At 45.9% G+C, this 17,050-nt stretch overlaps 1 protein-coding gene across 1 annotated transcript in view; it reads left to right on the top strand.

Annotated features, from left to right (window-relative positions):
- Window positions 1-5,692, top strand: part of LOC121876507 — a 79,805-nt gene extending 74,113 nt beyond the window's left edge. Inside the window, exon 4 of the mRNA XM_042381637.1 lies at window positions 5,556-5,692. Within this exon, the coding sequence (XP_042237571.1) occupies window positions 5,556-5,692 (137 nt within the window). The remainder of the gene's footprint in view (window positions 1-5,555) is intronic.
- The last annotated feature ends 11,358 nt before the right edge of the window (window positions 5,693-17,050 follow it).

Genomic DNA, 17,050 nt, shown 5'->3' with positions numbered 1-17,050 from the left:
AGGAAGTGGGAGAGAGGGAGAGAGGCAAAAGAGGAGACGAAGCAGAGATAGAATTAAAAATAGACGTTATAAAAAGGAAAATAATATTACTAAAACATAAGACTTAAAGGGATGAAAAAAATGAGAAAGAATTTAGAAGGAAAAAATAAGTAAAAGAGGAATTAGAAGAAGGATGGATGAGCGATGGGTAATAAAGATAAGGATTAGGTGAAAGAGGCGATTCAGGGGAGAAGGAGAGGGAGGAACGAAGAATAAGATTAATGAGAAACTGGAAAAAATGAGGAGAGAGAGAGAGAGAGAGAGAGAGAGAGAGTAGGGTAGATAAGAATAAATAAAGAATGTAGGAAACAGGAAAGGAAGAAACACTAAAAGAATATTTCCAGAGGAGGGAAAAGATAGGATGTAGAGGAGAATGAAGAGAAAGATAAAGAAAGCATAGAGGAGAAAAAGAGAAAATATACTAAAGACTAATAATCCCGGAAGAGGAGGAAGGAGGAACAGCAGCAGGGAGATAATAAACCCAAGTGAAGAAGAAGAGGAAGAAGGAGGGGGAGGAGGAGGAAGAAGGAGGGGGAGGAGGAGGAGGAGGAGGAACGGGGGGGGGAGTACTAGTAGGGGGAGGGGCTGAGGGTCTTCTTGCAAGGGAAGGCAGATAAGACCTTTGTGTCTAACTTGAGGCAACACTTGACCCCTAGATAAGAACACAACGCAGGGCTAAATGTGTTGCTTGTTGTGGCTCTGGATCTCCTCAACACTCGATACCCTCACCAACACCACCAACACTACCACACAACACTGATAATTGATCATTATCAGTGTTGCGTATGAGTGTATTCTGGTGTATCATTACCTGTATTGAATAGTGGTGTTAGTTCTCAATAGTGTGAACCTGTTTTAAGTGTTAATGGTGTGGAGTATTATATGAACGATTAATGTTGCGTATATATGTATTTCTCAATATAGTGACCTGTAATTAGTGGGAGGGAGGGGGGGTTACAGCGTATATTTATATGATGCGTATTATATTTTCCAGTGATAGGTAATGCGTATTCTTGTAATCACAGACTCGGGATAATTTTCAAGCGTATCGCGTAATCGTATTGTTTGTTGACCTTCATTAATCCGAGTGCTTTTGGAGTACTGCGTAATAGTAGACTCCCTGGTGAGAGTCACTTGAGCAAGAATACTCATCAGATATTTATTACGAAGGTGTTTTCAATCTAACTGGTGGTGAAGAGGAGGGAGAGGATGGGATGGGAAAAGGGAAAAAATAAAGGAGAGGAAAGGTGGGGAAGGAAAGGGAGGGAGAGGAGGAAAGACGGTAGAAGGGATGATAAGATGGAAAGGTGGACAAGGATGAAGAAAATAAATCAAGAAGACAAAATAAGAAAATATAACAAATATAAAATGAGGAAGTAAGGTTGTCAACAGATCGTCTTGGCATTAAATTCCTTCTTCAGCACACAAGAGAAAAGCCATTATAGCGGTCATGAGTGTAATGATCCATAACATGACCACCATATACTAGTGATGAGGTCATGCGACGCTCCTCCCCTCCACTATGCTAAAACATTTCTCAATAAGATAATTCACAAAGGTTCATTATCTTTTTTTTTTTATGTCCGCTGATGAAAAGATGAATCGTAATTTGTGTAGCTGTTACGATTTTGTTCCCTCCCTTTATTCTTTCATTTTATGTCTTGGGGGGGGGGGGGTGTAGTGAAGATGTTGTTTCGTGTTTGTGGTGTTGCTTCTTCCTCTTTTCTTTTTGTTCTCCTTCGTCTTGACTGTTTCTTCTCGTCTTCTCGTCTTTTAACACTCTTTGTACTCATCATCTTATTGTGGTGTTGCGTGTTCCATGTTTCTTTTGTCTCTTGGTGTCATCCATTTGTTCTATCAGAAGGAAAATATGTTCATGTTGTTATGTCCTATTAAACAGATGTGTAGAATAGGAGTAACAACTTGCGATACCATGGCGCCACCTCGTCTAGTGTCCTTTCATAGGCCAACCCGAGAATAGTCCTTTACTGCCACATGATAGGTATACCCCATGACCTATTTTCTACGAATAATACTCCCTTCGTAGTCTATTCCATAAGCATATAGTCTAATGATTCTCCGTAGCTTATCCGTAAAGAGTAGACTCCTCATTGGGGTACCCAGGGAGAATGTCCACCATAGCGAGTCTTTGAGGTACCTACAGGGTTCTCAATGTTGTCGTACACAGAGACCCATCAGTAGCTTGGCTGTTTCTATCATCCGCCACCAGTCCCCAGGAATAATAACATCACAAGTCGGACTAATGGACAAGAGCGGACGATCCATGCCTCATCCTGTCCTCATAAGGGAACAATTGATCCTAAGGAGACAGGCTGAGAGACGCAAGTTGCGGGCCTGACAGGAGGACCCGTCTGGACAAGTGCCAGCGGTGTTCCTACCTGGCGGTGACAAATGCCCCACGTCACGGGTCTCTGAAGGCACTGCTAAGCTGGGGTGGGGAACAGGGACGGGCGGGTAGGTAGGGGACAGAGAGGGGAGGTGGGGGCGCTCGGGGTACCAGTCGTGGCCCCTCCCTGACTACACGGTCCCTCGACAGCCTGGAGGTGGTCTGGGAAAAGGCGCTGCGGTGTTTACAATTATCTTTTGATTGTGCACCTGAGACATGCTGGGCCTGTGACACTGGCTGATGTTGCTGCCTCGTGTTGCTCCTCATGATGTGGGGGGACAGCCACAGCTTGCCTTGCCGCTTGTCTACTGTTTGTTTTATTTTTAATTAGTCGAATGCTATTATAAATCACGCCAACGATACGAGCTCATTAGATTCCCAACTTAACTGCTGGTTTTTTTATTGTCTTCGTAACACTAAAGCTTTCATCGTTTTTTTATCGGTTAGCGGGAGGGAGCTGGCGGATTTATGCGCAAAGAGTTTTTGACATTAAAAAATCTTGTAATTCTTCACACGGTGTATTTGTCGCAGTGTCATAGATGCTTTTTCCCTGAGGATTCTTGCCGTGCCTTAAGAATTCTTTCTGCGATTTGAAAAACTTGTACCGGATTTTTTTTTAATCGCAAACTCATTAGCTCTAATTATATTCTTTGGGGGAAATTAACAAGAAACGGTTAATTAAATGATGAGATAGTTTATGATGCAATCTTTCCCAAACAGCAGAGTATCCTGACGAAGGAGACACAGCCTCACACTGCATACCTCCTTCCTCCTGGCTCACGCATATCTCACCATGAAGCTCAGTTGTACATTACATTTCACCTGTCGGCTCTCCTCCCTGTACACCTTACCCCCTCAGCTATCTCTCTGCTCTACCCGCCCCATCACTCTACACTTCACTCTCCTCCAGAGTAAACCAGTACGACAATACCTTTGTGCCATTACCCTTATAGTTGCTTGGAAATGTAGATTGTCCATCTTGGCCAAGTAAATAGGTAGGTTGTCGTGTGGGGCGGTGTTGGTTCTCACAGCCGCACACCATCCGGGTTGGGCCAGGCCCCGGCCATAACTCTAGAGGGTAGCGGCGCCCTCCGACGGCTCCCAATGCGGCAACAAGAGCAGATCGGGTGAATGAAGAACCAGACCTTGTTGGGCGGTTGACACTCTGGCCAAGATTAAGCCCGTAACTCGTCCACCAGGAGACTGGAGATAAGGACTGACTTATGTGATTATGTACCAGCAAGGACACAACCAACAGCCAACGCTAACAACATCGTAATCGCTATTTTACTCAGTCGATCGAACGCAAGAGAGAGAGAGAAAAAAAAACCGGCCGGACATATTTTAAACCTACAACAAACTCACCCTGGGTCCCGGAGAGCATACATACCTCTGCACAACAGGTACCAGTGGAAAGCCAGCCGGGACCAGCTCTTTCTTGCAGGTCCCAGGTAGGTAGGTCTTGGCAAGGACTTTGAGTAGCCGTATCTTGAGCCATCCCTCAGCGGGGTTTGATACGTGTCCGCTGTCGCAGCCACAAAGACAAATGTCTCGGGACTGCGGGAGGAGTGACCTGGGGGAGGGGGGTGACTCTCAGCTTCCCCCTTGACCATCTTCTCTATCTGTTTGTTGTCTGGTTATATACAAACTCCAGATGAAAAAGAAAATAAATAAACTTTACCCAAAATTTAATATCTTCAGACTCCAGTGAGGTTTTTTTCTTTTACATGTGTTTATTCTTTTTCTACGTGTTAGGGGGTTGGCTGACACACGCTTATTATTCGCCAACCAGCGCCAGTCACTGATAGTGTGTAAGGTGGGCTATTATACGGTGACTCACTCTCTCTCTTTTATTTATTTCCATTTTTCTTTCTTTCTCTTGTTGTCATTATCCACCATACCACCACTATTAACCCACCCCCATCCACCGTACCCCATTAACCCACCCCCCATCCACCGTACCCCATTAACCCACCCCCATCCAACCATAACCCACCCCCATCCACCGTACCCCATTAACCCACCCCCCATCCACCGTACCCCATTAACCCATCCACCGTACCCCACATTCATGGCAGCAGAACCACCGTAACTTACCCAGGATTTATCGAGCGTCATTCACAGTTGTGACTCTGGCAATTTATTTATCGGAGGAGCCATTGTCCCAACACTGTCACAGTCCTGCAAGGCCTCCACACCTGCCTCACCACACACACACACACACACCTGTCTCACCACACACACACAAACACACCTGCCTCACCACACACACACCTGCCTCACCACACACACACACCTGCCTAAACACACACACACACACACATCTGCCTCACCACAGACACACCTGCCTCACCACACACCTGCCTCACCACACACCGCCTCACCACACACACACACAGCCTCACCACACACACACCACACACCTGCCTCACCACACACCCAGCCTCACCACACACACCTGTTGCTTTAAACTCTTGTTAATTTAAGATAAGACACTATATTGCCTTTTGTTATCGTGTGTGTGTGTGTGTGTGTGCGTGTGTGTGTGTGTGTGTCTTCTCTCCACCATCACCCCAATTCTCCGGGCAATAGACTGTGTTAGGTTGAGGTCTCCACCCCTACACTCTCAACACCTCCTCAGTGTCAACACACAGACGCGCCAGGATTATATTAGCTCTAATAATGTGACAATTTATTAGACTAAACCCTTGAGGCTCCATATATAAGATGTACTGAAGGATTTATGTAGCTGTATACCTGTCATAGATGTGTATTTTAACCTTACTCGCAGCTATACACGCTTCTGTGTTTGTCAGGTATACTTTGTTATTTGAATATACATTTGCCGTCTCGTTAATGTTGTATGAATGTTTATTTGTTATCTTGTATGCAGGTAACACATTATGACAGTAATGTTCGATGTACTTGAATGTTTATTGGCAAGCAAATTGATCTATCTACACTACAGATTTCACATTTATGCAAATTGCACTACAGAGGCCACAGGTGCAGCTGATCAATATTCTGTTTATTCATTTATTTGAAGTTAATTAGGAGAATGCAAATTACTAGTAGCATTTCCCTTAATCAGATTGTTATCTCTTTTCAGGTACGCGTGTCCACAATAGCTGTCCCTGGCAGACCCCACAACCCAGGGGAGTCGGCCACATAATACCTCACCAGCAGTCACCTCTCCAGCAGTATATCTCAGGTGCGTCTTGTACCCAGGTTCTTGATCTACCTTGATACATAGAACGTCTCCACAGGGTGTACTGAACATCTGTAGAGGGTGTACTGAACATCTGTAGAGGGTGTACATCTGTAGAGGGTGTACTGAACATCTGTAGAGGGTGTACTGAACATCTGTAGAGGGTGTACTGAACATCTGTAGAGGGTGTACTCGTCCACACTATCCGGGAATGTATTAGATTACTGTAGATCTGCTCAAAATATCAAAATATTTTTATATAAGGACAAATATGGTTTTCGTGGTCTGGGTACATAGTTTATAATGTGCGTTTTTTTTTTTTTACGAAAGATATTAAAGGTAAAATATTGACAAGGTGTTCTGCATATTGGTTACATAGACAGCAGCAAGACTTAGAGGTAAGCAACGGCTGTGATAGTTGGTCAGTAGTGTTTCGTGGGTTTTCCCCTCAGTAAGTCATAGGGCTAAGTGGTGCAGTTAGTGATGGTGGCGAGGCAGTGTGTTATGAGTGAATGATTCTAAGTTCTTCTGCTGCCATTAATATGAGGCGCTTGTGATCTACATTTATCTCTCTCTCTCGCATTCTCTTGCTGACCTATCTTCTCCGCCTCTTGCAGTTCTCCCCTCTTAACCCCCACTTCTCTCATTTCCTCTTGTCTCCCTCTTCCCCCTTCCCCATCTCCCCTTGGAGGAAGACTCGACCAATTGAGTGAAGCCCCGACAGGAAAAAGTTGGTGAAACCCAATCATGTCAGGAGGTGTATCTGATAGCGCGGCCGGCGTGACCCAGCGTTCCCTGCCCCTGTTCCCGCTAAACCTTCCATTTATCATCCCACTTACCAACCATGTTTCAACCTGTTTTTAACCCACTGTCAACTTTGATTGTTTGGTACATAGCGTCGAGGAGTTCGCGCCAGGTTAGAAGAGAGCCGATAAGAATATCATTGATGCAAGTGTTTGTTTGGAAAAGTGGTGTTTGGCAGCGGGGCGGGGCAGGGGTGGGGAGGGGCGGGGCGGGGCGGGGGGAGGAGGAGACGGGGGCAGCCATACACAAGACAAAAACGCATGGAGGAGATATCCTTCACAGACACACGGACGTAAGCGCGGGGTGTTAATCAAAATACAGGGGCTTCTTCTTCGTCTCGCAGGGGATCATATTTTTTTTCCCCCGCTGGCTGGGTAGTTTAGACGGGACAAATTAATCCTGTGATGGTCGATAGCGTTGATGTTTTTCCTGTCGTTTGATGTCCGGAGGGCGCGGGGCAGGGCGGAGAGGGGGTAGGGGATCAAGGGTGGAGAGAGGGAAGGAGGGGGGTGTTGCAAGGCGGCCTCACGATTACCTTGTCTTGTATTGATGGCCGGTGACGGGAAAAACGACTGACGCTTAACAGATGGACACTGACGTACGGTACATGGAACGTGGGAACCTGAAACAACGTGACGGCCACCAAGACTTACAGTAAAAACATCTGGAGCACTTCAGGTTCACCGCCTTAGTTAAATTCACTCTTTTACTCATCTGCTGACGGATCCACCTCCTGTTCTTAGTATTTTATCTCATCTCCATCTATCGTAAGAAAAAGAATATCAGATATAATACCGACAAATACGTCGCCTGAGGTATTCACCCCAGCGCTCGCTTAGTCCAAGACACGCTCGAAGCCTTCATAAAACTTCCAATTGGTAACCGAGTATGGCAATCAGCCTTCATAAAGTTTTGAATTGGCAAACTTGTATCGTCAGTGTATATATATATAAGGTCGGGAGTACGTCCGCCTGGCAGGGCGTTAATAAACCTCTGTTGGTTGCGGACGCTCGGGCAAAGGTGTTGAAGGACCTCCACAATTGGGATTAAGAACCCTCTAGGACCTATATGGAATCCTTCAGACACCCTCCACGGGGGTTGGAGTGGCCGGGGCCGAGTGGCACCCCTGGGTGTAAGAGCTGTTTATCTTAGCTGATATAAGGCTGGCAAACCCACTTCATGTAGCCGCCACAAACTTGCGCTCTGTCACAAGTTTTGACGGTTCTGTCGCAGTTGGTAGTTCTGTCACACTGGCGTTGTTACAGGTGTTGGTGTTATCATCGCTGATGGTTTTGTCACACTTGGTTCGGTATGTCTCTGTTTCTTGTGTTTCCTCTAGTGATCCTGACGCTGCTACTCACCACAACACTTGTATCATCAAGGTCGGAATGAAGGAGTTTATACTGAGTACAACATTCCACAAACTCCTCAGCTCCTTCAATTATTCACTCTATTTACTCAGCTACAATACGCGCCTTAACACCTTGGTTGTTGAAGTACAGTAACATCAACATCTACCATAAGTGTTTACTATAGCTTCTTCCTGACCAATCATCAACATCTCTAAACACTCTCTTCACATCACATCACAGAAACTTGCTAACATTCATACCACTGCTAAAGAAAATGAATAATTCCAATAAAATAATCACCAACTTCGTCAGCATTCGGTAGTGTGGCTTCCTTGGCCGCTCCTCCCTCTGTTGTTCACCTCTATCGATCAACCATCAGACTACAGTAATCAACCCTTGCTGTATCTCCTGAAATTTACAAATTATCTGAAGAAAAAAAAGTTTGGCCTCATTCCTTGCTTGCAAAATTACCTGATAGTTTTCCCTTATAGTTCTCATGCACCTTTCATTCCTGTTTGACTACATGGTTCACAATAGTTCTGGACGGGTATTTCTCCCTCATTATTGTATCACTAAATTAAATCCAGGATTATCAGGGTTTCATACTGGTGACAAACAACTTACTTCTTTCTTATATAGGTGATCCAATCCTATATAGTCACTTTAACCTCACAATTGGTCATACTCTTAACGACTCCCGCTATACTCTTCCATAATTTCTCGTCATTAACAAACATCTTCTATCCAGTAAACTTATAAAAAAAAGAGAAATGTCGATAATTATGAAATGAATAACTTTCTTCACAACTTAACAAACTGTTTACTGTAATTATGGAGTTATACAATATCTTTTGATCAGAGTATAAGCTTTTTTTAATATAAATTTGAGTTATGGAGAATAACTTGTGTGTGTGTGTGTGTGTTAGTTAAACTTGCAAGATGACCATTAGCGCGGTAACCATAACGCCTGACCTATTTCACGAGGGATAAAGCTTTCGAGAACTTCATTTGTCTAAACGTTTGATGCCATCACTCTACACATATAATAAACTATCTATTTCCCACTAAGAAGTAGATTGCAAGTTCACCACCACAGTAATACATTGGATCCATTCCCGCTGACTCCACTTACCGCCAAATAGCTCTTGCTTACCCACCAACAAGTAATTGACAACATACGTACACACACTTGCCTAACATACCGATGATGCAGACTGTTAGTGTCTAGTGATGTTCTTCTCCTTTGCCATTAACAAGGATGGAAGGAGTCAGTATGGAGAGCCAGAGACTACACCCATATACTGTATATGGCTCGGTGTTAATTTCTTAGCCATCTCCTTTAATTTGTTATGAACGTTCATCATCTTATGGTGCGCGACCTATGAGCCACCTTGTTCATACGAGTCCTGCGTGTTTGCCTGAGTAGCCACGAGTAAAACAGTGAGGGTTGCTCCGGCTTGTAATGAGTTCCATCAGCGTTCGAGGTCCAGCATCTTGCTTCAGCCCACAGGTTGCAACCCGTTTGCCAGAGACTTGCCACTCGTGGTTGCAGCGTCAGGACCTGGATACTTAGTGGGTCATACGTTGATTATGTCCACCAAAATAAGGAAAACTCGTGTATTAATAAGTTTGAAGTGTAACAGCTATGACAAAAAATGATCTAGGGATGTTTTTTTTTCGGATCAAGTGTGATATTGAACTGATATAGTTGACTGTTCCGTGGTGTTTGTTTCAGAGGATAGGGACAGAAGCGGTAGGATGACGTCAACGTTACTAGTGACACATATGTTCATGGTCATTGTCACTAGTCATGAAGGAGGACTGAAATAGTCCCATATATCAGCCGTGGCTCTGTAACCCCAGGCGGCGTTACTCAAACACTGTAACCTGACCAGATATCCCTCCTCCTAGTGACATGCCTGGCACTTGACATTATTAGGGACCTGCCACACTTTGCCATAAACAGATAAATTGTACCGGGAATTTTCCCCCCACACACTCATCATTCTGTCACTTTATGTAACTTGCTGACAAAACCCATGACCCTTCAGGCCTTTTACGCCCTTAATGCATGAGTCATAAAGGCAAGCATGAACTCCGCATGCTTCCCAGTTGGGCACTGTAAACGCTTCTGCGCTTCATCTTGCACAGGATGTAAGGAGGTGCCCAATAAACTAGCCCCCTCGTGGGCAATCTTTAAAATCTGTAACATGTTGATGATATCCAACCACGACCTTGACTGAGCCTCGAGTTGTTGTCGTCAGCAGGGGGTCAGCTGCGTCAGCCACGAGAGGCTCTTCCTCGAGACACATGGCACCAAGTTGTGAAAGGCGCTGGGGCCAGGGAGGCCTTAAGGGGTTAAGATCATTTTACATACAGATATCTACTGGGAATATTCGATTACAAACGATATTTATTTTTTCCAACATCTACCCGTATTCTGGGACTTATCTTCAAGGAATGTCCGCGGAGGTAAATAATGTACACACAAGTTCTTATGACTGATAATATTAATATTGGACTCAACTTGATGTATGAAAATGAAACATGTGCCGACTCTTGTGTCATCAGAAAGAGACACCTGTGTAGGTGTCTCTTATCTGGTGTTGACCCCACGAGCGAGGGGAGCACTGTACACCCATGTTTCTGTAGTAATGTCGGTTGCCACACATACACACACACACGCAGGGGCGAGTCGTCCAGCTAGTCAGCTACAGCCAAGCCGTAGGCTTACTAGGCTGGGCGTAACCCCTAGACACACTCCCCGCGGGGCACATGACCAAGGCACGGCCTATACGTTCTACAGACACAGTGACACACACAAGACGTACGTAAACGGCTGAGCCCTCCTGGGGTGTCCATCGGGGCGGGGTGAGGGAAGCCCCCCCCGCCCCGCCCTATCCTCCGGGGTCACTCCATCAGGGCGGGGAGGCCACCATTAATTACTCATCTACCGCCACTGCCAACTACCGCCACCTAACCTTTTATGACCCCTCTCACACCTACGCTACAGCAGTCAGACTGCCACTTTTTCCTTCCATATATAACATTTTAACCTAACTGGGGATGATGAATATAAAATAAGATGAGCGCGAGCGCTGTTCCGGGGCTCGCTTGTATAACAAAGAAGACAACGCTTGGAGTACGGCCACGCTTGGAGTAGAATTTCAGAAATGTTTACACACTTTGTTTATCCAATTACAGATCTCCAAAGTGAAGCTTCGATAAATACCCGGCATTATCAGCATCATCACACCACGATAGTGAGGCAGGTATATGCACGACCAAGTAAACGGACAAAGCAATATTAATGATGAACGTTTGCAAATGTACGATAATTAATCATTCTCCTCAGCATGTAAACAAGTCCTTAAATCTTACGGTGGGGAGCACAACACCGCCATGGATATCTTGCCGTCCGCGACCTCTACGGCTGCAGACCCCCTTGTCCCCCGCCGAGCTAAGGGGCATACCAAATTAATGAACAGCTGTCAACCATCCCTGATATCCACCTAAATCATCCCAACTCGACATTTTACCTTACCAGAACTCAGTGCGCACTCCGGGGGGGCTGCTGCGTGGTTGTCACTTCCTGATTTATAATGTTTCTTGCGTCAGTTTTCAATCCGTTTTACCGATTCTTGTAAACACATTTTGTACCTCGGATTTACATTCCCATATTACTAATTATTTCTATCTCTTTCCTGATGCTGTTGTTGTTCCTACCTCGGGCACCTTAAGTTACTCGTCTCTTAGTTATCATTATGTTGTTGAATATAAAGCAAACAAAGGCTCCAGTGTCCGGCAAGACCCGCTGCTCTTACAAATATTCTATGGAAGTTATAATGAAGAACTATGTGTCAGGGACTTGTAGTGAATGACCGAGTTTGTTGTAGTGTATATTAGATCCAATGTATACGTAATGATCATGTATCGTCAACTAAGGATAGAAAACACACACACACACACACACACACACACACACACACACACACACACACACACACACACATAACACCATAACGCATCTAAATATCTGCTGAATAAATCTTCCTTGTGGGCCCAATGACACCACATGTTTTCAAAGGGTTTAAGTGAGTTATCAGAAACTATTTGTTCTTGCCGCCCTTCCCACTCTTACCACCTGCCGCCCTGCCACCCATCACCCTGCCACCCCTCCCCTGCCACCCCCTGTTAATTGTTTGGTCTGTTGGTCATGTGGTGGCCATGTGTTACCTGGGGGACCAGAGACTCACTATACCTGGTCCAACACGCCTTCCTCTCTCATGTTGTGCTCAGGTGTGGCCGTCTCACCTGACTTCACTAATTACGTATTTCAAGAGTTTCGTGCTACGGATCCTATAGTCTCGCTCTACGGATCCTAATTTCGCTTTCAGAATCTTAGTCTCGTTCTTAAGATGCCAAGGCGCTCTCTAAACGTATTAATTCCACGTTCTAAGTAATCTGGTCTCTCGCTTCAGGTGTTCTAGTCTCATAATTTCTCTCAAGTTTCTGGTTCTTGTACCCCACTGACCATGCACGTCCCTAATCTCTTTTAAACATATGTTCCACCAACCTTGTATGTGTTATTTCTTTAAGTTTAATCATCTGGATGTGTTCTTGAATATTCAGTCACAGGGAAAAAAATAACTTTAGGAATCTTTGATGATCTGTACCCAGGGTTTTGTGTTACTCTAAGCTGCCAAATGTTTAAAGTTGGATATAAAGATTTAGACGCCCTGTGTGTAGTGCCTTCGTTGGCTGAGTTAATCCCTCTCACCATGCTACGATCGACTGTGACCTCTGACAGTTGACACTTGATCCCCTTAGCGCTCTGCCTTGTTGTCAGTTTGCTCCCTCTGTCTCCTGATTTCGTTGTTATTTTACTGTTTCATTCCGTTCACCTTCCACACTGCCCGTCAGGGGCGGCGCTGGAGCGTGGAAGTGTACACCATCAAGTGTTACTGCCACGCCTCGGTCGCCCGTGTCTGTCTCCCCTATAACTGTACCCCTAACACGCCCTTACCTCTCCTTCCTGCTTCAAGCTTCCGTGTATCAACATTGTAGCCATTTTTTGCTTCCAGTAGTATATATTTATTTTCGAGAGCAACGCACTGTGAGAGCCACGTAGCTGGCCCACACACCGCTTATGAGCCACATAGCTGGTCCACGCACCGTGTATGAGCTACATAGCTGGCTCATGCAGCGTGTATGATCTACATAGTTGGCTCACGCAGCATGTATGAGCCACATAACTGACCCACGCAGCGGGTATGAGCCACATAGCTGGCCCAATCAGCGTGTATGAGCCACATAGTGGGTCACACCCCGGCCAACGTGCTCGTTAGCGAGGCTCCACCAGACTCGTTCGTCATGGTGTCAGGCGCCGGTGAGGAGCAATTTCTTTATCGCTGCCCTGGAATATGAACCCGGGCGGGAAAATGTTGTTAAGCCACTCGTGCTTGTTGGTTAATAACCCTGGTAAAAGTGAGACGGTTGTCGACCATCGTTGAGCTACAAGTTAATTCACAGGTTAAGGCAAGTGGGTACGTCTCTCGTTGGCCTAGAAACGAAGGAGTTTACGTTGCAGCTCTCGACTCTTAGTCAGGCACGCCAAGTCCTTCCCGCTCTCAGTCTCACCAGGTTCTCAGAAAGCCTGATTAATGAACCATCATAAAATACAATTACCATCTGATCTGGGACTTGTCAGATAAATTTAATGCAGGATTGATAGTATTTTGCAACAATTTGTTAGTGTACAGTGGGCGGGGAGGTGTTGGGGTGGAGCAGGGCACCTGACCTTGCTGGATCGAGGGACACGGTTGGCGGGGCTGGACAACGGGATTTTCGGGGCACATTTGGACAGGAGAGACTGAACCTTCCAGTACCCAAGAGATGACCCCAGTTGCCAGTATAGGTGTACACGTTACCTGGTGCCCCGGGGGTGGAAAACATACCCTTGAGTGAAACCTGTTGTTGCTCGTTTGTCATAACGCTTGCGTCAAGAGCGCCTCCAGACTTTAAAGGAGAGAAGTTGTTGAGGATTCCAAGTAGCTACACGAGGATGTTTATTTACAGCGATCCATTCCTGTGCCTTAATGAAAGATTGTTCTTACGGTCCACGGGGCAAGGAGACCGTGAATGAGCAATTGCCAGCAAATGGCTAACAAGGAAAGGTGTTGGCGGTGACCTTGCTAATTGCCGCGACTAATGGCTGGGGTCATTCACAGGCTTGTCAGGTAGACAGACCCTTAATTAGGAATTCAGTCTTTTCCGTGTGGTATCTCGAGCTGTAAAGGGGCAACTGTAAGACCCTCGACCAGTAACGTCTGTGTGTGTGGTGTGTGTGAGGGATCGTTACAGCCGTCATGCTCCCTCACCCTCCACACCATTTGTACAGACCCTGGCAGCCGTCACTAATGCTCCTTCGTAGAAAATGGAAGACAATGTTGTTTGGCTAATGCCGAGGGAAAACTTCCTCGAAATTCTTTTGGCAGTGTCGCTGGTGATGGCGGCGGCTGTGATATTTATGGGATTTCCGGCTGTGATATCTTGTGTTTACAGGCAAGACTTTTTTTTTTACTGAGTGGATCCATATTATACAATTATTTTTGCTGTGTTCTCTTTCTCTTTATTTTGTTTGATCGTTTATCAGTATTTGTCTCTGTCTCCCAGGTTCTCGTAAGTCAACTGTTTTCTTTGATAATTATTTACCTTTTAGTTCTTCCTTCAATCTTTCATACAGACACCAACTCTTTTTTCTATTTCCCTACATCCTTCACGTCATATTTTCCAATTATCCATATAAGTTAATTCTTTTTCATTTCCACATTTCCCCTCCTCTCCCTCCCTCCCCCCTTCCCTCCCCCCTTTCCTACCCCCCTCCTCCATTCACACGTCACTTGGCTGTCCCTGGACGCTGGCTTGAGAAAGGTGCTCATCACAGCCTGGGAAAACTCTTGAATTGAAAGTTGTTGATTATTCGTCACCCCTGACCGTCGGTGAGGGGCTGAGTCCCTCTTGTATATCTCCTGTGAGAGTCTCCCTCCTGTTATGGGTTCCTCCTGTCTAGAACAGTCAAGGGCTCCTTCCTGTCTAGTGCAGCAGCCAAGAGCCCCCTGTACTCACGTCAGTCGAGGGGGCCGTGAGTCTAAGAGTAATGGAGGGTCCCGCTCCTCTCCCCTAGAAACACGAGAACCCCGAGTACTTACTGCATGGAGATCACTAAACACACGTGGTGCAGGTCATAAAGAAGCCTGTATGGCCTGTATACCATCCTGCATAATAGTCTGCCTATCAATGTTAATACTAGCCTGCTTACAAACCTACTTACTAGCCTTCCTATCAACCTGCCCTACCACTACAAGCACCAGTAGGGAAGGTACCAAGGTGGGATCAGCCACCCACAGCTAGAGCGGGTAGTGCATCTGTACCCCATCTGTCCTCGGTGGGGCAGTTGAGAACATACTGTCGAGCTGTGAGCACTACGAGTGACTCTAGTTATAGGACCCGTTACTCGTAGGTCTATGCTCTACGAGGCTTTATTGTTCTAAACTGTTGTGTACTGGAAGATACTATGAATACATCTTTGTAATATTCACATAAGTTTGTAGTACATGCTGTTACCATTGTATACCACACGAAGCTGTTATTTGTTACATAACTTTTAATCCACATTGTATTGACCATTAAACATCCATTGAGTACATTTACACTGGTCTTCTTATCCAGACGTCACATACTTACCGCTTCATTGGCGGTAATGGCTGACCGCAGAGCTCAGTAAATCACGGCCCTACCTCCCTCCCCAGCCGTCTACTCCAGCCCGCTCTCCCTCCCCCGCCGCCCACTCCATCCTTCTCTCACTATCCCATCCCTCACACATACCCCGCCGCCCATCACCACCCTCACCTCACTATCCCCTTCCTCCTTACCATCTCCTCCCTTCCTCACTCTTCACTCTCCTCTCCCCACCATATCAACTTTTCTTCCCTATTAACCCAACCATCTCTCCCTCATTCTTTCCCCCCCACCCTCCCACCCACCCCCACTTTTCCCTTCCCTCCCTCCCCACCCCCGGCCCCTCCCTCCTGCCACCCAAAATACTACAGACCGCTTATAGTCCAGCACAGTGAAATGTTATTGTTTATTTTCTACCCAAGAATATATGGATTTAAATATTTATATACAAATATAAATTCATTTTATTCCATGAATGAGAATTTTATTTATTTATATGTAGTATTAATTTCCTGACCCGAGTGAAAAAGGGGAGAATTTTTTCCCATAAATGACAAGAATTTCCCACGGTGTTGAGGGCGGCGTGAACACACAAGCCTTCACACACTCACTTCACCTCAATTGTGGGAACCTCACACACCCCCTCCCTCCCCTTCTCTGCTGTCATGATAGTGTCGTAACTGCTTGACCACCGCCACCTTGCCTTCTTCGTCCAATAAATCTGGAATAATAGAGATTAATGAAGGTTTTAGGAAGGAAAAATAAGGCGAGGAGAGAAGCGGAAGTGCGGTAGTGTCCGTGTTAGCGGGGTTCCGTGACCGCGGAAACAGAGGGGCGGGGAACAATGGTCGCGCGCCTGGCACGTGCCGACGATCAGGTGGTTGTCGCGCGTGCCGCCACTCTCAACCCACAACACATTGTCTAGGTCGGTCACCCTCCCTCCCTCCCTCCCTCCCGCTGCAACAAGTGTCTGCTGGTGGTAGTGGTGGCTGACAGGTGGTGCTCGTAGTGGCGCAGAAGATGGTGTTGTCTGGAGGGTGTTAGCTGTGTGCGTGTTGGTTCACTTGGTGTGGGTGTTAGCTGTGTACGTGTTGGTTCACTTGGTGTGGGTGTTAGCTGTGTACGTGTTGGTTCACTTGGTGTGGGTGTTAGCTGTGTACGTGTTGGTTCACTTGGTGTGGGTGTTAGCTGTGTACGTGTTGGTTCACTTGGTGTGGGTGTTACGTGTTGGTTCACTTGGTGTGGGTGTTAGCTGTGTACGTGTTGGTTCACTTGGTGTGTCACGTGGGCTTTATCTTTTTCATGGTGTTGTCAAGGTGACCCATGGTGTAGGACATCACATTATAGTTGTCTCTCTTATTAACATGACTCATTGTAGTGACAGAGGGACATAACGTACAGTATAGTTGTTACGTCTAGAACTACCTCACCTGTATTCCATACCTAAATCTGTACTACAGGTTGGTATTACTTAATAAAGCTGAATTTGAACCTTCCTGT

The sequence above is a fragment of the Homarus americanus genome, unplaced genomic scaffold, assembly GCF_018991925.1.
Source record: "Homarus americanus isolate GMGI-L3 unplaced genomic scaffold, GMGI_Hamer_2.0 scaffold9798, whole genome shotgun sequence".
NCBI lineage: Eukaryota > Metazoa > Arthropoda > Malacostraca > Decapoda > Nephropidae > Homarus > Homarus americanus.
This window is presented reverse-complemented; position numbering and strand designations above follow the sequence as displayed.